General features: G+C 28.0%; 1 protein-coding gene across 2 annotated transcripts in view; it reads left to right on the forward strand.

Moving 5' to 3' along the window:
• The window catches only part of LOC107439299 (cell adhesion molecule Dscam1), a 106,880-nt gene that overhangs the window by 41,425 nt on the left and 40,872 nt on the right, over positions 1–24,583 (forward strand). For both annotated transcript variants that reach the window (XM_087153659.1, XM_087153658.1), the window contains exons 4-6: positions 17,766–17,927; positions 18,406–18,552; positions 19,929–20,222. In XM_087153659.1, the coding sequence (XP_087009785.1) occupies positions 17,766–17,927; positions 18,406–18,552; positions 19,929–20,222 (603 nt within the window). The remainder of the gene's footprint in view (positions 1–17,765; positions 17,928–18,405; positions 18,553–19,928; positions 20,223–24,583) is intronic.

Genomic DNA, 24,583 nt, shown 5'->3' on the forward strand with positions numbered 1-24,583 from the left:
TTTATCAAAGTTTTATAGCACTCAATAAATATTCTTTATTAAAGTTTTAGTTGTTATTTAGTAAACTAGGTTTTAAGTGTATAGCAACACTGAATTGTTAAAATTCAATGCTGTCGACAGGAAAAAAATGAATCTGCTAAGATTGGCATATGTGTAAGATTAGCTCATCCTCTATATTAATACTTACATACCAAAATACCTTGGCATAAATAGTTTAAAATTAATTTTTCTCGTTAATGGTGACCTTATATCATTAAAGCAGTTCAAAATACTAAAGGTTATCTCCTTTAATTTAGGTATGTTTAATATTTTCAAAATTATCTGCATAAAACGTTCAACAACAATTGATAAATAGTAATTATTTAAAGCGAAAATATGAAAAAAAAAGTGAAAAAGACACTCAAAATTGCATTTTCTTTCTAATAGTTCACTCTCTCAACACTGTAGTTGCAATTCTGTGGGCAACAGAGTCGTTCATATGTCATTGTTTGACAGAAGCTTAACATACAATGATTCTAGAGCTACTTTATCAAATGCTATTTTTCCATCATATTCCTTATACATTTTTCTACAGACTTTCAATATATCAAGTTACTAAATCTTACGGTTTTGCGCTGCAAAGCTAAATGTAGCACGAAGATGTATATTCTAGCTAAGGCATCTCCACTGAAACGTGATAAGTTGGACTGAAAATACTTTTTTTAGACTTGAGTTTTTTTTTTTTTTTTTTTTTTTTTTCATAAACAGAAACGTATTTTTTTCACCATTTTCATTAACAAATTTAAAACTTCAATATCCAAAATTTTTGAATCGTAATAATCTCTTTTTTCGTTTGCTTACAACAATAATAGTCGTAGTAGGTATTTTTAGCAATTTATTTATAGTTAGCAAAAGTAGACATTTAAAAAATTTTATTTTTGCATTGTTGAAAATTACTGAATTTATAAGTTATTTGGATAAAGGTAATTTGTTACTATTGTTTCATTATCTTATAACATATAACATTATTTTTGTAACATTATATTGTAACAAGTTTTCTTCGTAACTTGTTCATTGTAATATTTTACCTATGTACAACTATAAACGTGTCGTAGTTCCTTTTTCCTTATTTATTTAACTTTCACATTATTTACCTCGTAACTAACAAAACCTTTTACTTAGGTTTACAATAAAGTGATATGGAACAGTTGCCATGCAGTTGAAATTATTTCATTTATTCACTCAAATTATGTTACAACAGGATATATTTGTGTTTCCCTTGACAGCATTATTAAAACTATCAATCCTTAATTCTACAGAGAATTCTGTTAATCTAAGACATTCTCTTTCAGAACAGATTGCTTGTGTTTGGCTTTTAGAATTCCTTCTGTTAGAAATTTCATCATAATTCGTAAGCTGCTTCATCTAACGTTTCAAGTAACAGGATCGATTTTAATAATAGTAGCTGCTGCTTTGTAATTAGACAGAATTAGTTTCTTTCAAATCAATTCGAGAGGCGGTTTCTCAGGTGCCATGAGAATTTATTCAACCAGGATTTAAATAGTAATAGTATTTTCAGAATAGTTTTAACAAATAGTAGACATATAGACAGAAGGTGGCTGGGTAATTAACAATTATTTTGTTTGTTTAAACTATTGAACTCTATCGCATACATTCTTTTTTTCACTAACCCCCCATGATTGCTACAATAAATTCTTGTTTCTTGACGATTAACAAAAAGTTTATATAATCATAATTATGTAATATTTCTGTATAATTTCTAATATTTCTGTTTGAGTAAATATTTTAACTAACTGAATCGATTTTGATAATAGAAGCTGCTGCTTTATAATTAGACAGAATTCGTTTCTTTCAAATTAATCCTAGAGGTAGTTTCTTACCTCATGCTCAGGTGCCATGAGAATTCATAAAGACAAAATTTAAATAGTAATTGTACTTACAGTATAATTTTGAACTTCAGTATGCATTAACAAATAGTAGATATATGGACGAAAAGTGGCCAGGTAATTACCAATTGATTTGCTTGCTTAAACTAGGGAATCCTACCTATTATTTGCTTTTCCCTCAAATCCGTATAATTGCTACAATATTTTTCTTTTTTTATGACATATTTATGGTTTAATTTTTTAAAAAAAAAGAAACTATCTAATTGAAAGATCTCAAAATATTTACGCTTGCTTGGCTTTACAAATTTAGTTCCTGGTTGTTTTGGAATACAATTTAAACCCTTCAATTTTTCTTGGTTATCAATAAAACTTTATCTTTTCCTTTTATTTATTTCTTGATTGGTATAAAAATGCATAAATATATTTCGCTCAAGAGATCATTCAGTAATAGTGGGAAAATAAATTCCTATTTTTGTTTTGATACTTTGTATTCATTATTTTAATTGCATTTGATGACTGGACGCTTACACGAAGCTTATAAAAGCTGTTTTAAGCCTTTAATTTGAAACAATTACCAAAATCTTGTATAATAAAAAGGATAATAAACACATATTACAGGTAAGACAAAATATTTCAAAATTTCAAAATACGATTAAAAAATATTTCAAAGGTTAACAATAGAGATGTGTAAGGTGACGTCTCTTTACTTGCCTGTTCATTGGCAATCGAACAATAATCAATCAGTTACAGTTAGACCAATCGGAATACGTTTTAATTGGAATGGGAATACGAATCGTCCAATAGGAATAGTGCTAGTAACTAGTTGCTATTTACCACCAGAAAATTACGAAAATTTATTTATTCATTTCAATGATTTAGTTCAGCCTCTGATTTAGACATGTCTATGCCTGATGGGGAAAAAAATCTTGACTTGTAAATTTTAGGAGTCAGTGAGAATGCACGGGCTGCTCATCATTTTCATCTGATTCTTATGGATGTCGAAGCATTGACGGGATTAAAATGATTCTCAGACATTTAAAAGAAACGTAATATTAATGTGATTTTGGAATTTATTTTCTTTATGTTTAGTAAAAGTTGTAAATTGATTTAAGTAACTTATAGTTAACCTTTTGAATTTCAAACTACAAAGTGGTTCGCAAGTGAGGTTTGAGGTAGATTTTATTTTTCAGAAAAACCGAAGGAAAAAAAAACAGATTAGTTAGAATTGTTATACTAAAATTTATAAGTACTTCCCAGAAGCCGTGGTAACTCAGAGGATAGAGAGTTCGCCTTTCAATGAGGTGAGCCGGGTTTGAATCTCAGCGATTGGTGGTCGATACGAATTCCGTACCCGACTCGCACCGACCATAGTGCTAATGTAAAATATCCTCAGCGGTAGACGGATCGTGGGTTAGATTCCCCTTCCCATTCGGCTAATCGTGGGAAATTTTCACGTTTTTCCTCTCCATGTAACGTAAATGGGGCTTAGTTAAATCAAAAAGTCCTTCACGAAGGCGAATTTCTCCCAATACTTGATCTTGGAGTTCTTACAGCTTCAAGATTACAAGGCAACGGAGTTGATCATCAGTGGTCGTAAACCCGACATTGGGTCAGCTGTAAGGTTATAAAATAAAAATACACTTTGAAGAAAAAAAATGTTGAGTGACTTGTCTGCATAAATTTAAAATGTTTGAGTGTTTAAATGAATAATCAAATACAGGGAAAAAATTCATTTTCTTCAAAGTACATATCGATTATTTTTATAATAAATAAATTATAATATTTTAATGATATTTGTGATTTTATATATTTATGGGATATTTTTCCATTAAACAAGTAGAATTAAATAACAATAAAACTTTATTTTATCAGTAATAAATTAATCTTTTTAAAATGTCTGCACAACTATCTAATTTAGGGGAAATAATTACGAACTGTTAATAGGATTATTAGATTTTTAATATAAATATACAAATAACACAAGGGCACTTTGCATTAAGCATTTTATTTATTTTAACGCAGAAGAAATGAAACATTTTGTGTTGATTACAAAATTAGTGGTGATAAAATTTCTGTGCATAATTCTATGTTAAACACAATGTTAATAATTTGTTGTTTTAAAGTTCTTAAAAATCCTGCTTTATTTCTCAAAACGTGACTTATTTTTTGCCACGCCTCTTGCATATCTAAGAGCCTTTTGCACACAATGGCGTGCAAAAGTGGGTGTATGCGGAAAATTACCTTGATTATATGTTGTAATTGAAGGGTTAAAAAAATGAAGAGATTTCAATTTTAAAATATAATGAATAATATAGGAATTAAATATATATTTGAGAGTTTAAATCCAAATTGTAAATTCATTTTTGCATAAATATAGGAGTAAATAATTTTATGGTAAAATATTTGTTATTTACAATAATATATTTTTTCATTTTTTAATGTAAAGAAAATTTAAAATTCCATGTCCTAACATTAAATTATTTAATTTGTTTGAAAATTACCTTTTATTCTTCATAAAATATTATGCTTCAATTAAATTTTTCTTTAATGTAATATTTATTCTTCAATCAAATGTTTCTTCCATCTAATATTTATTCTTCGATCAAATATTTATTCCTCAATCTGATATTTATTCTTTCAAAATTTTAATTTCATAATACAAAATTCTGTCGCCAGGGGGTACATAACATTTTCGAGTCGTTAATCGAAAGATTGGCTGAACCCATTAGTTAGTTTATATATATATAGGGCTGTTGCTCTATAAATTAAATAGTTGCCCTTTCTTTCTAAATTTCAGTGAATACATAACTATTTGATAAACATCAAAAACGGTAATGAATGATTGGTTATAGTTGTGTTAGTCAGCAAAGCTTAGAAATAATAAATAGTGGAATAAACGATGATAGAAACAAAGTACGATTTATGTTCGAAAAGTTTTAATTTGTATAATTTATATCCGTCAAATAAAACATTAGAAAAGAAAGTTTCGATGAAATTTAAATTCATTAAACCTATCATGTTTTCAAGACAATTAACTCCTCCCTAAATATAGTCTAAAACTCCACTCATATCTAAGATTTGTCAGTCATGAATTAAAATGGTTAGACAAACCTTCTAAAACATTATTCACTGAATAAAACATTAAAAAATAAAAATATTAACCAAAAGTACATTTTTTTAAACCTCTAAGTTCACAAAACAATTAACTCCTCCCTAAATATAGTCTAAAACTCCACTCATATTTAAGATTTGTGAATTAAAATGGTTAGACAAACCTTCTAAAACATTATTCGCTGAATAAAACAGTAAAAAAAAATAATTTCAATTAAATGTGCATTTTTTAAACCTATCAAACTCACAAAGCAATTAACTCCTCCTTAAATATAATGTAAAACTCCGCCCATTTCTAACATTTGTCAGCCACGAATTGGATGATCAGACTAGCCTACTAAAACATTATCTGTTGAATAAAATATCAGAAAAATTAATCCCAATTAAATGTAAATTTGTTAAGCCTATCAAGTTATCAAATCAATTAACTCCTCCTTAAATATAATCTAAAACACCACCCTTCTTCAACTTTTGTCAATCACAAATAGGGATGGTCAGAAAAGCTTGCAAAAGCGTACTGATTGAATGAGATAGTAGAAAAGAAGTCCAATTAAATTTAAGCATTATGTGTTGCGTAGTTGAAAAAGTTTTATGATACTCCTTGAAAGCGGTAAAGGAAAAAAGTAGGTGGAACTCTGCCCATTCTTTTTGCTCATTATCATTCTTATAAGTTTATATTTTGGTTATCGATACTACTAAGACATCGGATATTCTTTAAATTCCTTTCCAACTTTTTTATTATAAATAATTAAAAAATTTCAAAAATTACATTGAATGTTATTAATTTTGTATTTACTTAATAATTTATTAAATACCTTTTTACGAATTTTAATAAATAACATTCAATTTTAACAAATACGAAATTTTAATAAATAACACAATTATTAATAAATAACAAAATTATTAATAAATTAGAAAATAATAATTTCAATGAATACAAAATTACAATGGTTTTGACAATAATATTTTAATACATTACGAAATTGAAATAAATATATTAATTTTCAAAAAATTTTGAAAAATCAGTATTTATTTATATGTAACTTTGAAATTAATCTAGGAGAGAAAAAAGGGAGGATGTCACCTCCTTTTATTCTTATTTGTTGCTATTTAACAATTGGTTACAAAAATTAACGAATTTAGCGTATATGAGATGATCAGATCAGTAAAAGATTATTCTTTACTTCTTAATTCTTCTGATTCTTTACTTATTCTAATGCAATTCTTTACTTATTTTTAATATTTGAATGTTTAATACTTTTCTTCTTGTGTTAGAAAATTAGGTATGGTTGGTTTGGTGGCTTATTATGGTTTATGGCGTATATTTTTTTTTCCTTCAATATATTTTTTACAAAAAATGGGCGGAAGGAGAAATTTCCACTTATTCTGATAGGTTGCTGTATATCAATCAATAATCAAAATCAACTGATTTATTTTAAATGTCTCAGATGGACGATGACAGATTACGCATTAAAGTTATTAAACTAATTAGACGCTGGAAAAATACTTCATACAGCATGTTTTGAATTCTCTTACATTTGTTTTTGAAATATTTTATTTCTTTTGTTTATTATTGAGAAGCTATCCTAATAAATTACAAGTTACATTGTGATAATTTGTGTATGGAAAATTTTTGCCATTGCTCTTATTTTTATTTAAATATTGCATCTTTCACTTAAATTGGTATCAGCAAATATTTCTAGCAAAATAAATCTGAGATATTTATTTCGATTTTTTTACAATGAATATGAAAATCATTTTATTATGATAGGCAGTATGACAATTCATTCAAATAAAGTATTAAAAATTGTTACACTCATTATTTGCGTGCGAAGCTGGTGGTAAAGACAGAAGAGTTCGACTGACTCATGACTGCAGGACATTCACACTGTTGTTTACCTACAAAACTGCTCAAAACTAAATTTTTTTATAAATAGTTCAAATTATAAGTGGAATTAATGATCCCGATACATTAGCCATAATGCTTGTCAAAGTTTACATTTTTTTCCATTTTTTTTAAATTTATAGAGCACTCATAAAAGTTTTATTCTTTTAAATCTCTTTACTGCTGACTATAAGTTTTTTGAACTTAATTGTGGAGACATTCAGCACAATCTCATTCAGTTGCCCAGTCTACCCAATAAGCAATCCACTTCGCCTCAGGTGCCTAAATACTGCATAGGCATTTATTTTATTTTATAAAAAGCGTTGAACAGCCAGCCCAATTTTGAGTTTATGGTTATCTATTTTCAAATTTGTAGCCTTGTAATTTTGAACACAACCAGGGAAACAAAGAAAATCCCTGATCTGGAATCATGACAAATTAGTCAACAGGGAGACTTTTTGATGGAATTAATCTGGATTTACGTTACACGGAGAAAGAAAATCATCCACGGTTTGCATGGTGGCACGAGGATTCTAGCCAATTATCTGTTTGCTTATGATGATATTTTACGTCAGCAATGCGGATGGTGTGAGTTGGGAGCACAAGTCGCATCAGCCAGCCACTGCTGGGATTCGAACCTCATTGGGAGGCGAATGCGCTTTTCCTTGAGCCACAGTGACTCCGCTTAGATATTTATGTTAAGGAATGTGGTTGAATATATATTCTATTCTTGGCATAATACTGCTTATTATTACATACAAAGTGATCAGCAAGGACATCTTTTAGCATGTACTCTTTTAGAAACCTTATCAAAACTCAAAATATAAAGGTGATGGGGATCGCAAGTTAATGTTTAATCAAGAACAGAAATATCAATGGAATCTGAAAAATTACAGTACAGGAAGGAGGATGTAATAAACAGCAAGATCTAAGTGTTTGAAGAAATGTTGATGAAAGAAGTTAGAAGACAATTATTAGAAGCACTCTCCAGTTCCTATGCTCTATTAAACATGCTCTGGTGTTTATTACGTCAGTATACTAGTACCTGTTTTGTGATTTTTCAGAATTTGACAGAGCTTTTTTTCCTGACTCAAGTAGGAATTTGCGACTCCCAACATTAGTGTTTTTTTTTTTTAATTTAATACGTTATCAGAAAATACATAATAAGGGCGATCCTTACTGGACATTCTGTACAGTGTTATTGTATAAAGTGTTGACAAAACAAGTTCCTAGCAAAACTTTTGAAAAAAACTTATTATTTTAAAAAGTCAATACATAGCGATGACACTTAAGTTGCGTAAAAAAATTAAAAATGTTGCTTAGTTGAACTCTATCATATTTTTTTTCTTCCTTTTTGCAAAAAAAGGAAAGAAAGAAAGAAAGAAAGAAAAAGTCTAAATACTACTGCAAAAATTTACCAGGTCCCTGAGGCCTAACCGTAACTTTCAATCTTTAGAGTTCCACAAATCAACCTACCATTTACATTTTATCGAGTATTCAATAATTTCAATAACATCCAGCGAGGTTTCCAAAGACTTAAACACTTTAATGCCAAAAGTACCATTCTATTCTGCTATTCTTTCAATCTTAAATTTAAAAAAAAAGACTTCACACATTTTTTAGCATTGTGTTGAAAATGAATAGGTTTGATTTAATAAAGCAAATACTTTACAATATTCTTTCCTAATACATGGTAAGCAATCCCGCTCTGATAATGAACTAATTTTTAATAGCTGGCGCTTAGTAGCAAAACACATTTCTATTGAGTATTATAATTATATTTTGAACTCTCATTATTGAATTACTGGCCATATTTTTACCACCTTCCAATGAGGTGAACCGGGTTCGAATCCCAGCGATGGCAGGTCGATACGAATTCCGCATCCAGCTTGTTCTGATCACAGCGATGGCGCAAAATATCCTCAGTGGTAGACAGATAATGAGTGATAGTCCCCTTGCTACCAGACTACCCATGGGAAGACTTCGTGGTTTTCCTCGCCATATAACTCAAATTAGGAGTAATTCCATCAAAAAGTTCTCCACGAACGCAAATTTCTCCCAATGCTTGATACAGGAAGTTCCCTAGTCTTCTGGATTGGGTTCAAAATTATAAGGCTACACAGTTATTATTTTGAAGTCGTAATCCAAATTTGGGTCGGCTGTTCAACGACGGTTATTAAATATAATGGTTTTTTCAATAATTATTTTTCTTTTAACTCCAAATAAATCACAAATTTAGATCATTTATAGTATTTTCGCAGGAGCAATTGTTAAATATATATAAAAATTATGATATAATTAATTTATTTTGTTTATATTTTAATGCAATACATAAGAGTTCTGTAACAAAATGTTTTACTCTGAGCCAGGACAATAAATATTTCCATCTAAAATGAAAAATTGCTTCTTCTGAGTTTTATTACAGACCCTCCCATTGTTTTCTATTGAGATTCAACTTTTCTTCTTCATGACGAACAATAGCCGTAGGGGTCAATATCATCAGAGGCAAAAAGGATTAATGATGCATAACCGACCCAACAGTCCACTTTTTCGGTATTCTTCAATTAATGTGCTCCTCACTATAACTGGATGGGCCTATTATTTCAACTCTCATGATAAATTTCCACTTACTTTACAAGAGCATTTCTTTGCGTTTATTAAAACTTTTCGGCCGTAAACAATGACATAACTTCTTCCTTTCTTATACGGAAAATAATGCTTTTCATTTTTCAAAGTTATGAACGACTTTGAAACGTATTCAATATTCTTGTATTGTTTCGTGTTTTAAATGGAAATTGGTGATAGTTGTGAAAAATAAAAAGAGGTAGTGCTGAATATTTAATTCTCGCAAGTACAAAAAGCATGAAGTAGCAAACTAGTAAAATGTTTGGGATGATTTAAGCACGAAAAAAAATAATGACTTATAGTAAATGCTTTAAAAAAGTAAAGCAAAAATAAATGAAAAAAATGACGAAAGATTTTATTTTGATGCTTTGAATAGTTTATAAGAATTAAAAATTTAATTCAGCAAAAATACTGCTCAGGGTGTTATAAATTGGGATCTAGTTGATTTCTTTTTACACATTAGTACTTTCTGTGTTCGAAATTTTAAAAAAAGTTTTCTGCAGTATTAAAACCAATTAAAAATTAAGTTCTATCTCACGTTTTCATGAATTATTTATCTTTGGTTTCTTATGTTAGTTTAACACAAGTTCAACATTAATAATTTCGATACATATGGCGATGGACTACCCGATTAGTACTTGGTATACGAAGCCACGCTCTTTTGATATTGATACTTACGCTTTTAGATCTTTATTAAATTAAATAATGGAAACTCTACAACAGCTATTAAAATAAGATTGAAGTTATATGTATATTTAGCGATGGGAAAATTTTGGTTAAATTCTGAATATCACAATTTAAATAATACTTTTTGCTAAGTTTTTCTTTCTTATAATGAGTTGAAATTCTAACTTGTAAAATGGTACATTTTAGAGTAAAGGAGCAGAACCGAAAAATATAATAAATATAAAAGAAAAATAATAATACAAGTTGGGTTTTAGGTGTCAAAAGTAGTATGGTGTTGCGAGGTCACATATCCGTTTCAAACGGCGGTAAAAGAATAATTTCCCTACTACGAGGGTTGCTATTTATATTTCTGGCCTAATAATGAAAAACCAAATATGCAGGATCGAAATCGGTTTCATTGTTTTTCAAAATATTCTCCATGATGATCAATATACTTTTGCATGCGTTTGAACCAATTTTCAAAGCACTTTTTCCAGCCCGATTGAGGTAACTCCAAAACATACGTTTTGAATGCATCAACCGCTTCTTCGGGGGTCGAAAATCGTTGTCCACGTAATTTATTTTTGATGTGTGGGAATAAGAAGTCATTGGATGCCAAATCAGGGCTGTGGTGGATGACCCATCAGTTCGATCTTTCGCTCCGTCAGAAATGCCTTTGTTTGAGTCGATGTGTGAGAGCTCGCATTGTCATGATGAAGAATGATTCGCCTGTTCTTCTGCCTTTTTCGAATTTCTCCGATGACTTCTGGCAAACAAATGGTCGTGTACCATTCAGAATTGACCGTCCTGCGTTGCTCTAACGCCACTGTTGCCACATGACCGTTAATGACGAAGAAACAGGCAATCATTTGTTTCGATGTGCTTCTTCCTCGAACAACTTTTGTTGGTTTTGCCTCGTCTTGGAAGACCCATACAGTTGATTGCTGTTTTGTTTCTGGCTCATATGCATAGATCCATGATTCGTCACCTGTGTAGATGTTATACACAGCCTTTGATGTACCTTGAACGCATTTTTCCAACATTTCCTTGCACCAATCGACACGAGTCTTTTTTTGAGCGTTTGTCAGATTATGCGGGATCCAACGCGAACAAATTTTTTTCACGCTCAAATGTTCATACAATATTTTATTGATGCTAGTCATACTAATGTCCAAAGACGCCTCTATCTCACGGTATGTCACATGACGATCTTGCTTTATTAGTTCACGCACAGCATCGATCTCTTCTGGCACAACAACGGATTTTGGACGACCTGTACGGGATTCGTCTGGATCGAACATCAACCACGATTAAATTCGTTATACCAATTTTTTACAGTGCTGTAGGATGGCGCTTTATCGCTGAATAAAGAATTAAGTTCATCGAAGCACTCTTGTCTTGACGATCCACGTCGAAAGTTATGAAAAATAATGGCACGAAAATGTTCACGATTCAATTCCATTTTTTGAAAGAGAAGAACTTTTCAATTTACTGTCAACAACACAAATGAAGCTATAATGGTAAATCGTCTGCTGAATTTATGTTTAAAAATATCAAACTTTCGATTAAAGTCGTCTGCGGTCGCCTAGCAACACTTATTGTTGCCGAGGCCAGAAATATAAATAGCAACCCTCGTATCTATATTTGACGCCTGTATCTGTATGATAGATGCTCAATGCCGTAGCAGCATTTATTACAGCAATACTTGTAATACTCAATACAGCATTTAGGTCAGTATCACTAACTTCGATAACAGTTAGGTGATTTTTATGGCATTCGAAATAAGTATCGATATTATTTCTCCAGACACGATTATAGAAATAAAAATATCACCACAAATAATTTTCGATAGTTACCATTAACTATCATTAGTAATTTGTACAAAAAGAAATAAAATAAACAAAAGAAACAAAGAAAACAAAATTTATTAAAAAACTAAATTGATGAAGAAACGGTTAAAATATCGCCTTATTGTAATTGACAACAATAATGCTTAATAAATGCTGGATAATGGGTATAATTTTAAATAAAATAAAGTTTTGTTAAGCAACGTTAATGGAGAAAATATACTTATTCGTATAAGAGAACCTTAAAAAATTTCCATATTTATAATTATTGATTATGATGATGCTTAACTAATTTTGGTAATAGGTTTTACTGGTATTATGTTAATTGAGATTTTTTATAGTAATTAAATAAATTCGTACTAAGATACCAAATGTAGTAAAGTGGAAATATGTTTCTTTATTTCCCATCGAAAGGCATAAGTTGACCAAAAGTCTCAGTTGACCATGAGCAATACCATTCTGTGAAATTATGCTGAAAATAGTTAATATTTATTTTGATAGCATAAGCTTTTAAAAGCAAGTTCTGATTCATCTAATAACGTAAAGTCATCAAAAGGGCAACAAATAACTATAAATAAAAAATTGAAAATGTTTAAAAGAGAAAAAAAATCAATATCAAAAATATTAATAAGAGCTGTAATAAAAAGATGCTTTCTCTAATATAAAGAAACGTTTGTTGGGCAATTTAATTTCATTCTCTTTAAAACAAGTGTTAAAAATAGTAAACAGCAAAAAATATTGGCGTTTAGTTACCCCGCCCCCTTTTTTTTCTCGGCGTTGAAGTAAACTAAATACGTAATTAAGAACAGAACGGTAATTTTTATCGAAAAAATATATACATTAGTAAATTAACAATTGTTTGAAATAATAAGTGTGATTATATTACTAAAAATGCGTGATTTTTGAACGAAGTGTTTCTTGCAAGTAAGCCATAATTTTCTTCTAATGCGCATGGAAATAGACATTTTTATAAAAAAAGAACAAAAAATGAATAAATAAATAAAACATAACAGTGAAAAAGTAAATAATAACTGCGACAACGTGCAGGCTGTAAAAATTTTAGTTAAGGTGCCCCATTTCCTTTAGAGACAAAATTTTGAAATTTTTAGTTCTGAAATTTTTTTTATATCAATTTATATGCAATTTATATCAATTTATATGCAATTTATATCAATTTATATGCAATTTATATCAATTTATACACTATAACATGATATGAATATAAAAAGTATGAGGAAGAAAAAAAAGAATATAACGAAGGATAATTGGAAAAAAAAGGACCAAAACTCGATCAAATAACTTTGTTAAAATTTATTATTTTTGCTTTATAATACTTATGAAAATTCAGCTTAGAAAATATATAAGTATTACACATATAATAAATATTGAAATATTTCACAACACATGTCGGTTTTTATTTTGCAAAAAAGAATAAAAAAATGCAATGAATTATTTTAATGTTTTCTTTAGTCGCCATTACTTCTAATTTATTGAACTTTAAAACAAAACTCAAACTGTTATTTGAAAGAGAAAAATCCATAATTTAATTTTAAATAAAAACAAAAAATTGGTATTTTCATCAAAATCGGCTTAAGAAAGGTATTTGGGTACCACAAGTTCACACTTCTAAGAATAAAACAAATCTGTATCTATAGAGATATGAAAAATATATTTCAACTGGCTTCTATTAAATTATTATTTTATATGTCATAAAAACTTTGAAGAATATTTTATTCTAACTTGCACTTAAGGATTTAGTAAAACACAAGTTTAAAACAAAAAAAAAAAACAAAAAAATTAAAAAATAAAATTAATTGAATGAAAAATAAATAAGTTGGTTAAACCCACTAATGTCTATTTTAGTCTTAGATAAATAGTTTAGCTTGAGGCATGCAAAATAAAAAAAAATGATTTTAAGATTAATTTAAACACAATTAAAAATTTCAAATCTTATTTAAACACAGAAAAAATAGTATACGACTTAGGTTCAAAATTTTTTCAGGAAAAAGTATTTTAAGATTTATTTTTTGGGACACTGAGGAAGATAAATGAACAAAATTGCCTAGATGTAAAGCATCTTTCCCTGACAGCTTTTGATATGAAATAATAATGAGTCCATTAATACAACTCATACTTTCTCTTTCTAGTATACAAAGAAGAAATGCTGTCAATATGCAAAAAATCAATATATAAAAACTGGAGAAACAAATATTTAATTTTTGAAGTAAATGAATCTATAAATAGGTTAATAAGCCTTCAAGGGTTATGATCTACACAAAAGAATAAAACAGATTTGCTGACTTTTGTTAAATTATTATTTTACATGTTATAAAAGTTTTGGAGAATTCATTTCAACTTGCATTAAAGTAATAGTAAAACGCAGAATTAGAACTAAAAAAAAAATAAAGATATTTTTTTGCACTGAGCTAATAATGTGTAATTTTGTTTTATGTAAACAATTTAGCTCAAGGCATTCAAAAAAAAGAAGGAAAAAAAACGATTTTAAGATTAATTTGAATAACGTAAGAAAAAAGTCAAATCTTAGTAAAACACAGAAAAAATAGTATACGACTTAGGATCAAAATTTGTTCCGGAAAAAGTATTTCCGGATTTATTTTTTGGGATACTGAGGAAGAGAAATGAACAAAATTGCCCAGAGGTAAGACATCAATCCCAAACAGCTTTTGATGTCAAATAATAATGAGTCCATTAAGACTGCTCAGACTTTCTTTTCCTAATATACAAAGAGGAAATGCTGCCTACGGCTAATAAATACTTAATCCCTTCTTCCTCGTTGCTTTAAAAAGAAGAATTGTATTGAGGTAAGACTTAACATTTCCAATTATTTCAGCTTTGCGTTTAAATTGTAAAAAATTGAAGATAATTGCTTGGCAACGGGTAAATTCTAAAAGTGAAATATAAATATATAGTTCCAACGACTAAATTAGCTAGTCTGGAAGAGTATTCCCTGCGGAGATTCATCCCTTTATTCCCTTAATTGCTTTTAATTCAGGAAGTACTTGATATTGCGAAATGTACTTAGTTTTTACTTTTTTTTCTGGTTTTGTAATAACTCATTTAAAATTGGAAATCCGTCAAACTTTTATTTAAAAATATTATATTTTAAATAAATGGCATCGCAAAATATTATTTGGTTTTAGAGCTAATTCCATGCAGAAAATGCAAATTGGGAAAATGTATTTTGTTTTTCTAATATTTATAAGCTCCTTAATTATAACGGATTTATTTTATACCATATACAATGAATTCGGAACTTTTTTAAGATTAGATTTAGACTTTTCTCAAATAAGTCAACTTCCTATTTATTATTTTGAATAGATGTTCAGATTGTATATAAATATAACATTTAACTTCTATGTAAGATTTATTAACATGGCCTAATGTGTTTGATCTGTGATTGTATATGTTTAATTATGTTAAGTTCTTCATTTTACATTAATTTAAACTTCATTAATAATCAAATAGACATATGAGTTTTAAATTAGTGATGCGGCTTTACTTCATTTCTCACATATCTTAAAAATGTGTACAGTCGTCTGCACTTAATTGCATATCGGATAATCGAATAACCCGCTTATAAGAATAAAATGTAATGGAACCAAATCATTTTATGTGAAACTAAAGTTAAATTTCCTTGTATAAGTAAATATTTGTTGTTTCCAGTCCTAACTTTATTACATACAGAAGAGGCACTGGACTGAAAAAATCTGTTTATTTTTAAGAAGTGTTTCATCAGCTAGCATGACATTTTCAGTTTAGAAAATGAGAATACAATTGGTTATCACTTCAGTAGAGACTTAATGCTTATTTGTTGCTAAGAACAGGCCTTAGGAGTATAGTTTAAAAATTAAACTCTTGCTAGCAGTTATACGTTGGAGTGAATGAAATGGATTTTACCCCTCTTTGACTTACTTCACTGACCCATCATTTAGAATGTTAGAAAGTGCAGAGTGATTTGGTTCTCAGTGAAGACTTACGGTCCCCTTCTGATGTGCTATTAGTTTTGATACGAAAAAGTTTCAAAAACCTAGCACACTAGCCTACAGCGTGTCTTTCTCTAAAGTAGAATTATCATTGCTTACTCCAGTGAATACAAGATGAGTGTGAAGAAGAACGATTTAAAATAATCGAATAATAAAGCTTTGGAATATATAAATTATAAAAATATCAAGCAGAAATATTAAATTAATTTGGAATTTCTCTAATTTCTTTGAGGAGAAAAGTAAAGGATAAAGTATTTGAAAGGAATTATAAAAGTTTCAGTAAAAAAAAAAAAAGAATCGAATTTTGATAAATTTACAAATTAAACGGGTATAAAAACAGTCTTGAAATACGGTTTTTTTTTCGAATTAACAAAATAATATTATAGTAATTGCATTATATTTTTTCTCATCACTGATTTATTTTTACCTAACTTTAAATAACATTTGTATTTTACAAAACTAACACAGACAGTTCAAATTATAATTGTCAATTGATCATAAAATTGAGTTTATTTATAAAACAAAACACTATACTATGCATTAAATACCATTAAAAAGTAACATTTCGTAAAAATTAAGCGCTTAAAATTGCATAATGCACTCTCTTTTTAATCGAACAACCCTCTCAATTGAATAGTATTGGCTGGAGCCAATGGTATTCCTTTAAGTGGGATTGGGTGTATATACATACATTTGCTTAAAGATGTATTCTTTTCATTAATGGAACTTATTTTATGATTTCTACCTTTGTAGTTAAAACCTATGATCTAACAACTTGTTAGTAGCAATCAAGCTAGTCTTATAGTTTTAAAAAAATAAAGTTAATTATTTAATCGGAATCATACAATTAAACACAAGCATACCTCAATTGACTTTATAGCAGCAATGTTGAAATACTTTCAACTGTAATCTAACTTTATCACTTTTCACTTTTTATTACTTAAACATATCTTACAATTGGAACATTTTTGTACAGAATTTTGAGCCATATACTGCAAAAAAAATCTGGATCTTATTACGAAAAAGCACTTTGGGTACATTTTGCTGTAATCGATTTACCAAATCCATTCTTATCGCAAAATATTATACCGTAATTTCAGTAGTAATATTTATTTAATTAGACTGATCCATGGTCATTATTGCACAAAATTAAGGTATATCATATTTTTTTTCCGTATCATATTTTTTTCCGTGCTTTTCTAAAAATGGCTTTTAAAATAAAAAAAAATACCGGAATGCCGGTATTTTTTACCGCAAATTTTTTCAGTATATGAGTCTAAGGAAACTTTTATGTTAGATCATTTATTGTAATTTTTATTTAAATTATTATAGAAGTTAATTAGTTTTTATAATTAAATATTTTTGTTTATAATTTAAAATATATAGAGATTTATTCAAAGTAAGTTAATGAATATAGAATCATATGTGTAAATCAGAACGTCTTGCGAAAACATATATTCAGAATTTATATAATAGTTTTTTGAAAGAAACCATAAGTATAATCTGTAAATAATAATTTTTCGTAAAGACTATAAGTGAAAAGATACGTATTTTTCCGGAATTATTGAACTGCTTCGTTTAGGTGTTTGCATTTGGTGACAAACATAATTTTTGTTTTGATAAAGGTACCAAATGAATATTTATTTTAAATAATTTTACTCGGGATTTAACCCACGTATTTTGCATTTTTTGATTGTCATAATTTTCAGAAAGTGTTTTTATTTATTTACTTTTTTTTCAGTTGTTATGCAGGTATATGAAATTCAACTATTTGATGAGTTTGTTTTAAGAGGAAATATTGCTGTTCTGCACTGTCCAGTCCCGAGCTACGTGAGTGATTATGTCAAAGTAGCATCATGGGAGCGAATGGATGGATTTATTATAACACCGAATATAATAAGTGGTAAGCAATATTCATAAGCAACATAAAAAACAATTTACACCAAATACAGAACCTAAAGAAATTAAGGAAAAAAAACAACGGCTAAGCCTTCAAATTGTTTTGAGAATTTTCTATGTGACAAATGCAATCGCTATTGCCACCACAGAAAACTACTTTGGAACAGTTATATGAAAAGGATTCTCGAGCATATAACACTAAATTTAATTTATGTGAGAAACATATTGTTATTAAAATCTAAATAAGATAAATTAAGAATCTCACGAGTTAACTAATATATTTTTTGTAGAAAACTGTAGGAAACACTGTCTTGTTTGAAATTTTCTTGTAATTTTTCTAAGTAAAACAAAGTAGTAGTATCATTGTTCGAATATCTCGTGTCATTCTTTACAATTCAGATTAAAAATTTTCTTTTTTAAATAACACGTTTCTATCTATTTTTGTATCCAAATATCTGAATACTTCAAAATAATCTTTGTAGGGAAGTATGGAATGCTGGATAATGGTGATCTTTACATAAAGGATTCAAGTGAACATGATAATACATATCAGTTTCGTTGTCAAGTTGAAAACTCCATAACAAAGGATAAACATGTTAGCCGAAATTACGCAAGAGTCATTGTTACAGGTAAATATCTTTTAGGTTTCATTCAAATTTTTGCATTCATTTTTATTTATTGTAGAATAAATATTTTATGTTAATTCTCTGCTAGGGGCGAAATGTAATAATTTTAAAATACAGGACTTTATTATGAGAATTTTCTTTTGTATACATTACTAGTAGAATGTGAAAGAAATAAAGTTTCGAAATCTGGTGTGCAGGTTAAAGAGTCAGGATTTGTTTATTAATGAACTTACTTAGTAAATATTGTTTTGTTTTTTTCTTTATGGTATCGAGATTCCAAAAAATTTCATCACCTTAATTATTTTTACATGTCCTTTTTAACTTTTATGAGGATTTTATAACAGAAATATAATTTTGTGGCACAGGGGTTAAGAAGCAGAGCAGCTATTATTGTTAAGGATCAAAATAATATTGGTCATGGAAACAGCTTAAGCTCTAGCTTCAGATTGTAAACTGTTTGTTTGGGAGGAAGATAAAACTAATGTGCAATTTTGATCATATTGCCGCAGGATATGCCATTGGACTTGACATTGTGGAACCTTAACCTTCCCCTTAACGAGAAACTAGATGTTTCGGAAGTGCTTAACTGTATAAAAATGTTCTAGAACAGGAAAAAATATTAATTTTAAGAGGATATATTGTGAAGTAAATTAATTGTTTCAGATTAAAATTTTTATATTTAAAATGGTAAGTGAAAAATCAAATTTCATTTGAAGAAGTAATTCTAATTTTTGACCAAAGTAATTTAAGTATTTTATTTGTTTTTCATTGCAATTTAATTGTGAATTAATCAATGTCTATTAAATTTTCAAATGTCATAATTTTAAAGCATTACTTAAACTTTTTACCTCGTCAAGTGTAAAGGTCAATATTTTTAATTTTCAATCTCTGTATTGACTCTCTCCCTGTAATCAAACTCTCTATTGATCTCCAACATCATTAAAAAAGTTTAAGATTTATCTGAGGAAGGCGTAGAAAAATATTTGGTTTTAATAATTTTCGTGTGTGAGGCAAATATGAATATATCGGCGCCTCTCAACCATGCCGCACAGTTTTTGCTGCATCTGTAAATATTGAACAGTATTTTTTATTACTTTGTTGAAATCATAACTTGAATTAATCAATGATAGTTAAATTTTGTCAAAAAATCATAATGTTTGGAGAATTTGTGACGGTACTTCAACGGTACAAATTTCCAAAATCAATATTTTTGATTTTCTATTTACGAGTTATAAATTTATAATAATATATAATATAAAAATTTATAAATTTCGAGTTATAAATATGCATTTAAATTAAATGTTTTTTAGCCATGTCTACACTTCATTTTTTGTTACATCTGTAAAAACTGAATTATACTTTATAAAAAAAAATTTCAGAACCTCACCATAATGAAGCCCCTAGGATAATAAGAAGATTCAATAGAGTTTCATCAAGAGTAGGACAAAGAGTTACTTTACCATGCATTTCTCAAGGACATCCGGTCCCGAATCACAGATGGAGAAAGCAATTTGGTGATGAACTTACATTGACTGGACTAGGACCTCTCGTAAGACAGGAAAATGGAATTCTTATTTTTGAAAAAATAAAATCTTCCCATGCTGGAAAATATGTGTGCTATGTAAGCAATACGATGGGTGAAGATAAAATGGAAACTGTATTAATAGTTGAAGGTAGGTAGTTTTATACACTAAGTTATACACTTCTAGTTTAATAAAAAGGTTTTTATCAAAATAGTAATTATTCAATATGGTACTAAAATAGATGTAATTTACTTTAAACTATTTTATACCAAGACATATCAAGAGTATTTTAATACTAAAAAAATATTTTTAAAAAGGAATTGGATTTCGATTTATGGAAGTGTATCATTTTGTATCATATTCATTTTCGATATTTATACTACGTATCAGTGTCTAGAAAACAAACTTTAAAACCTTATTTTTAAAAACTAGTCATTTTTAAGTTAATTTTAAATCTTACTAGTTATTAATAGTTAGTAGGGGAGAGTTGGGTCAAATGTAACATTTTTTACTTAACTATTTTTAACTAACAAAAAATCCAATATATTATTAGTATTAATTGACAGACGAGTAGAGTAGACTATCCTTTACTAGAAAAAAAATACCTTATTTTAAATATTATTATATTAGTTATTAACAATTTTTGACAGTCGTGCACTTGCTACAATTGTCCCCACTTACGGAGTTAATTGTAACAGTTCATATATTTCAGCTAAAACATAGTTGATTATACATATTATCATAGTTGTGATTTATTTTTTTATTGATCAAAATAGTAGTGATATTTTAGGAGTAAAAATAATAATGAGCAGAGACCTAAAGGGTTAAACTTTTAACTTTAAGGGGTTAAAAATTTTAATTTATGCTGTGAAGGGTGACAAATAAAATAATACACATGCAACATAATATATATGGTGTAAGAAACTATTTGTGGTTCTTAAAGAGTTAAGTAAAGGTTTGTAAGCATAAGATTATTTATTTTCAGCTGTTACAATCGCCCCTTTACTTATTGCTACATTCGTCCCCAAGACGCCATTTCAGCTTCATTTGTAAAAAACAATGCTAGTTAATCAACAAAACTAATCTTTTTCTTTTTGAAATGTTAATTAAGGTGTCCACTTACATATTTGATTAATAATTTTTATTTGTTTAAACAAAATTACTTTGTTACAATATAGTATTCTAATACCAAAAAAAGTACTTACGTATCGTGAAAATATCTTTTGTGATGTAACTCTTTCAAAAGTACATAAAAATGGTTGCCAGCAGGAGTGTACATGTAGCTTTATTAAATACACCTTGTGCGCCACCCAGGAACCAAATCTAGAACCCGACACTCGAAATTTTTGTTCTGTTGCAATCGAAGCCTGTTACAATTGACCCCACTCTCCCCTACAAGTTATTTTTAAATCTTCTGGTTTAGTTTTTTAATAGCAAGCTTCACTTCATTGGGGAAGGGGGGAGGATTTACCGCTTCTCGAATAGTGACTGAATCCACTTGGTTAATCCGAAAGTCGACAGTATCATTTCTAACTTCATGTAAGATCTTGAAAGTCGTCCTTCCCCATATTAGCTACTTCATTGGGTTCACTTACTAACTCTCTTTTCTTGTTTCTACTGGTGATTATTTTTTGTTTTATTTAGTTTTGTTTTTAACTTATTATCACATGACTTTTTTCAAGCCGTGACGCAACAAGGGCTTCTAATAAAATATGTTTTTTTTTAAATAAAAAGAAGAAAAAAAACTTAATGAATGTTTTCTTCTGTTAGTCACTACTTGTTTTATGAAAAGAATAAAATAAAACATTTGCTTGATTTGAAAACAATTTTATTTAAGATACATGTTATTTGGGTGACTTATACGTCACACTACGTCAGCATATAAATTTGAAAAAAGTTTCTTAAGATAAAATGAAACAAAATAAGTTATTATCTGATAAGATAGCCGAAAGAATTACTATAATAGAAGGAATCCAAAATACATTAACGAAGACTATATCGAACCTGTTTCTTTCTAAATTCTTCCAAAACATTCTGTTTTCCATCTGATAGTTCATGTACTTCCACTTTTATTTTCAGGATTATAGTATATAGACTTTCATAGTATATAGTCTTAGTCTGGTTTGCTGCTGGTTACGTTTCTTTTTTTCTTTTTGGAGCAGTCTTGGTTGTTATATATATATATATATATATATATATATATATATATATATATATATATATATATATATATATATATATATATATATATATATATATATATATATATATATATATATATATATATATATATATATATATATATATATATATATATATATATATATATATATATTATATATATATATATATATATATATATATATATATATATATATATATATATATATATATATATATATATATATATATATATATATATATATATATATATATATATATATATATATATATATATATATATATATATATATATATATATATATATATATATATATATATATATATTAAATATTTTTATTAAGAAATTTTAATTTTTGCCTCAAGATATCAGCAGCATGCTCTACTTATTTCTATTTAACTTCATTTCCAGCATTTGTCATTACGTTCACGAATGTTTAGCTTTTAAAAGTACGAAAAAAAAAGTTGGATCTTCTTGCAAAGACAATCACTGAAATTGTAAAATCGTGTTAAATGAGAAACTAAGTTTCGCCAGGTCTTTTCCAATATACTTCTTTTTCCTCTTCAAAAAGACAAACAGAATTCTAGAGTTCTTCTACGAAAGAATCAACAAAAAACTACCCGTGACTCAAGGTCTTTTTCTGATAAGACATCCTTGACTTTGAAGACAGTTTATTTCCTACGAAGAGTCTTCTGATAGGCCGAATCTTTCTTTTTTTTTCCTGACAGTAGTTTATTGTTTTTTCCCATCTTTTAGCCATTCTGTAGATTGTTTTGACTTATCTTACTTAAGCGAAGATACAATCATAACTTATGATGTAGGATCTTTTTTAATACCGAAAAATTGTGGTCCTTTTCGTTGTATAAGAAGGCTGATTTCTGGTAAGGATTTAGTAACTACGGCAATGCTTTCTAGTTTTGATACTTCTGTCTGTTTATACTCCCTGCTTCTTTCCACTAGTGGGTAGAATAATAAGAAAGTGAATGCTAAGTTGTGCATAAAAGTATTTTTATAATGTGTATTAAAAAAATTGTTTAGTCGTATGGTGGAAAATTACCTATGTACTCAATAAATGATTTTTATTCTGGTTAGTTAAAGAATATGATATAATCGTATAATGGGTATAATCGTAAGAAGAAAAATACTTAAGTATTTATGAAATAATTTTTATTAGGGTTATTTTTAAATAATATGCATTTAGTTTAATTAGGCAGAAAATCCCAATACATTAGTTTAATCATACAGAATCATGAAAAAATGTGATATTTCCCATGGAATAAACAGGCTGATTTCCACTTCTGATTTTCAAATAATTGAAATCATTTTCTATGCAACTCCTTGTTCTCATTGTAGGTTTCTTCCACTTTTGGCTATAATTATACGGAGATAAATAATCAGCTATGTATAGAAGGACTTTTATAATGCTTAATTTAAAAAAATATGCAATTTTAACCTATTTGTTTGGCATCATAATGTTTTCGTAAATAAAGAAATAATGTGTTCACATCCATTGTACAACTAGATGATCTCCAGCAAATATTTACAAATATTTGTTAATGTTTTAAGAACTTGATAAAAATTAATAAGTATATTTTTATTGATTTATGTCATTTTTGTTCGAAAGTTGACTCTATAGAAGATCAGCTTTATTTCTGTTAAGTTTATCTTTCTTTTGCCTTCTCACTGGCTTTTGATTTCTCACTGGTATTTAATTTCAACAAAATCGCTTCTAATGAGAATAAGCATATTACAAGGAAATATTTTCGCAAATATAAACAATAACGTTTATCTCGTTCTTTTGGTAATCTCGATATTTTTTCTTAAACGTTAAATTTATACGTTTGCCTGAAGCTGTCAAAAAAAAACAATTACTGATTAAAACTTAAAATTAAGTTGTTCGGTATTATTGCAGCTTTGTTTTTTTATGACATATCAATCGATTTCGATATTGATTAATTCTAATTAATTTATTTTATTGGCAAGCTAATCAACTTTTTCTAAGTTCCAAATTCAAATATAAAAAATAAAAAAAACTAAGATTATTGTTTCAGGGAAAGAATCATTTGAGTCAATATTTAAAGCTTTAATCAAATATGCCTTGTGCGTTTTTTAGTTTTAAGATGATAGTTTAAAAAAGCGTCTAATAAATGCAAAAATTATTCTTTTATTTCGAAATTTCAAAATGAATCTTAATAATCTTAATCTCTTTTTTATTTTTAAAAGGAAGGAAAAGAATCACTTCACGTACTTGCATACTAATTCTACAAATATAAAGAGAAAAAAACGACATAAATTTTAAAAAAAAATGGCTGGAAAATAATTAAATGAA

This window comes from Parasteatoda tepidariorum, chromosome 10 (genome assembly GCF_982258835.1).
Source record: "Parasteatoda tepidariorum strain Cologne lab strain chromosome 10, Ptep-v5.0, whole genome shotgun sequence".
Lineage (NCBI taxonomy): Eukaryota > Metazoa > Arthropoda > Arachnida > Araneae > Theridiidae > Parasteatoda > Parasteatoda tepidariorum.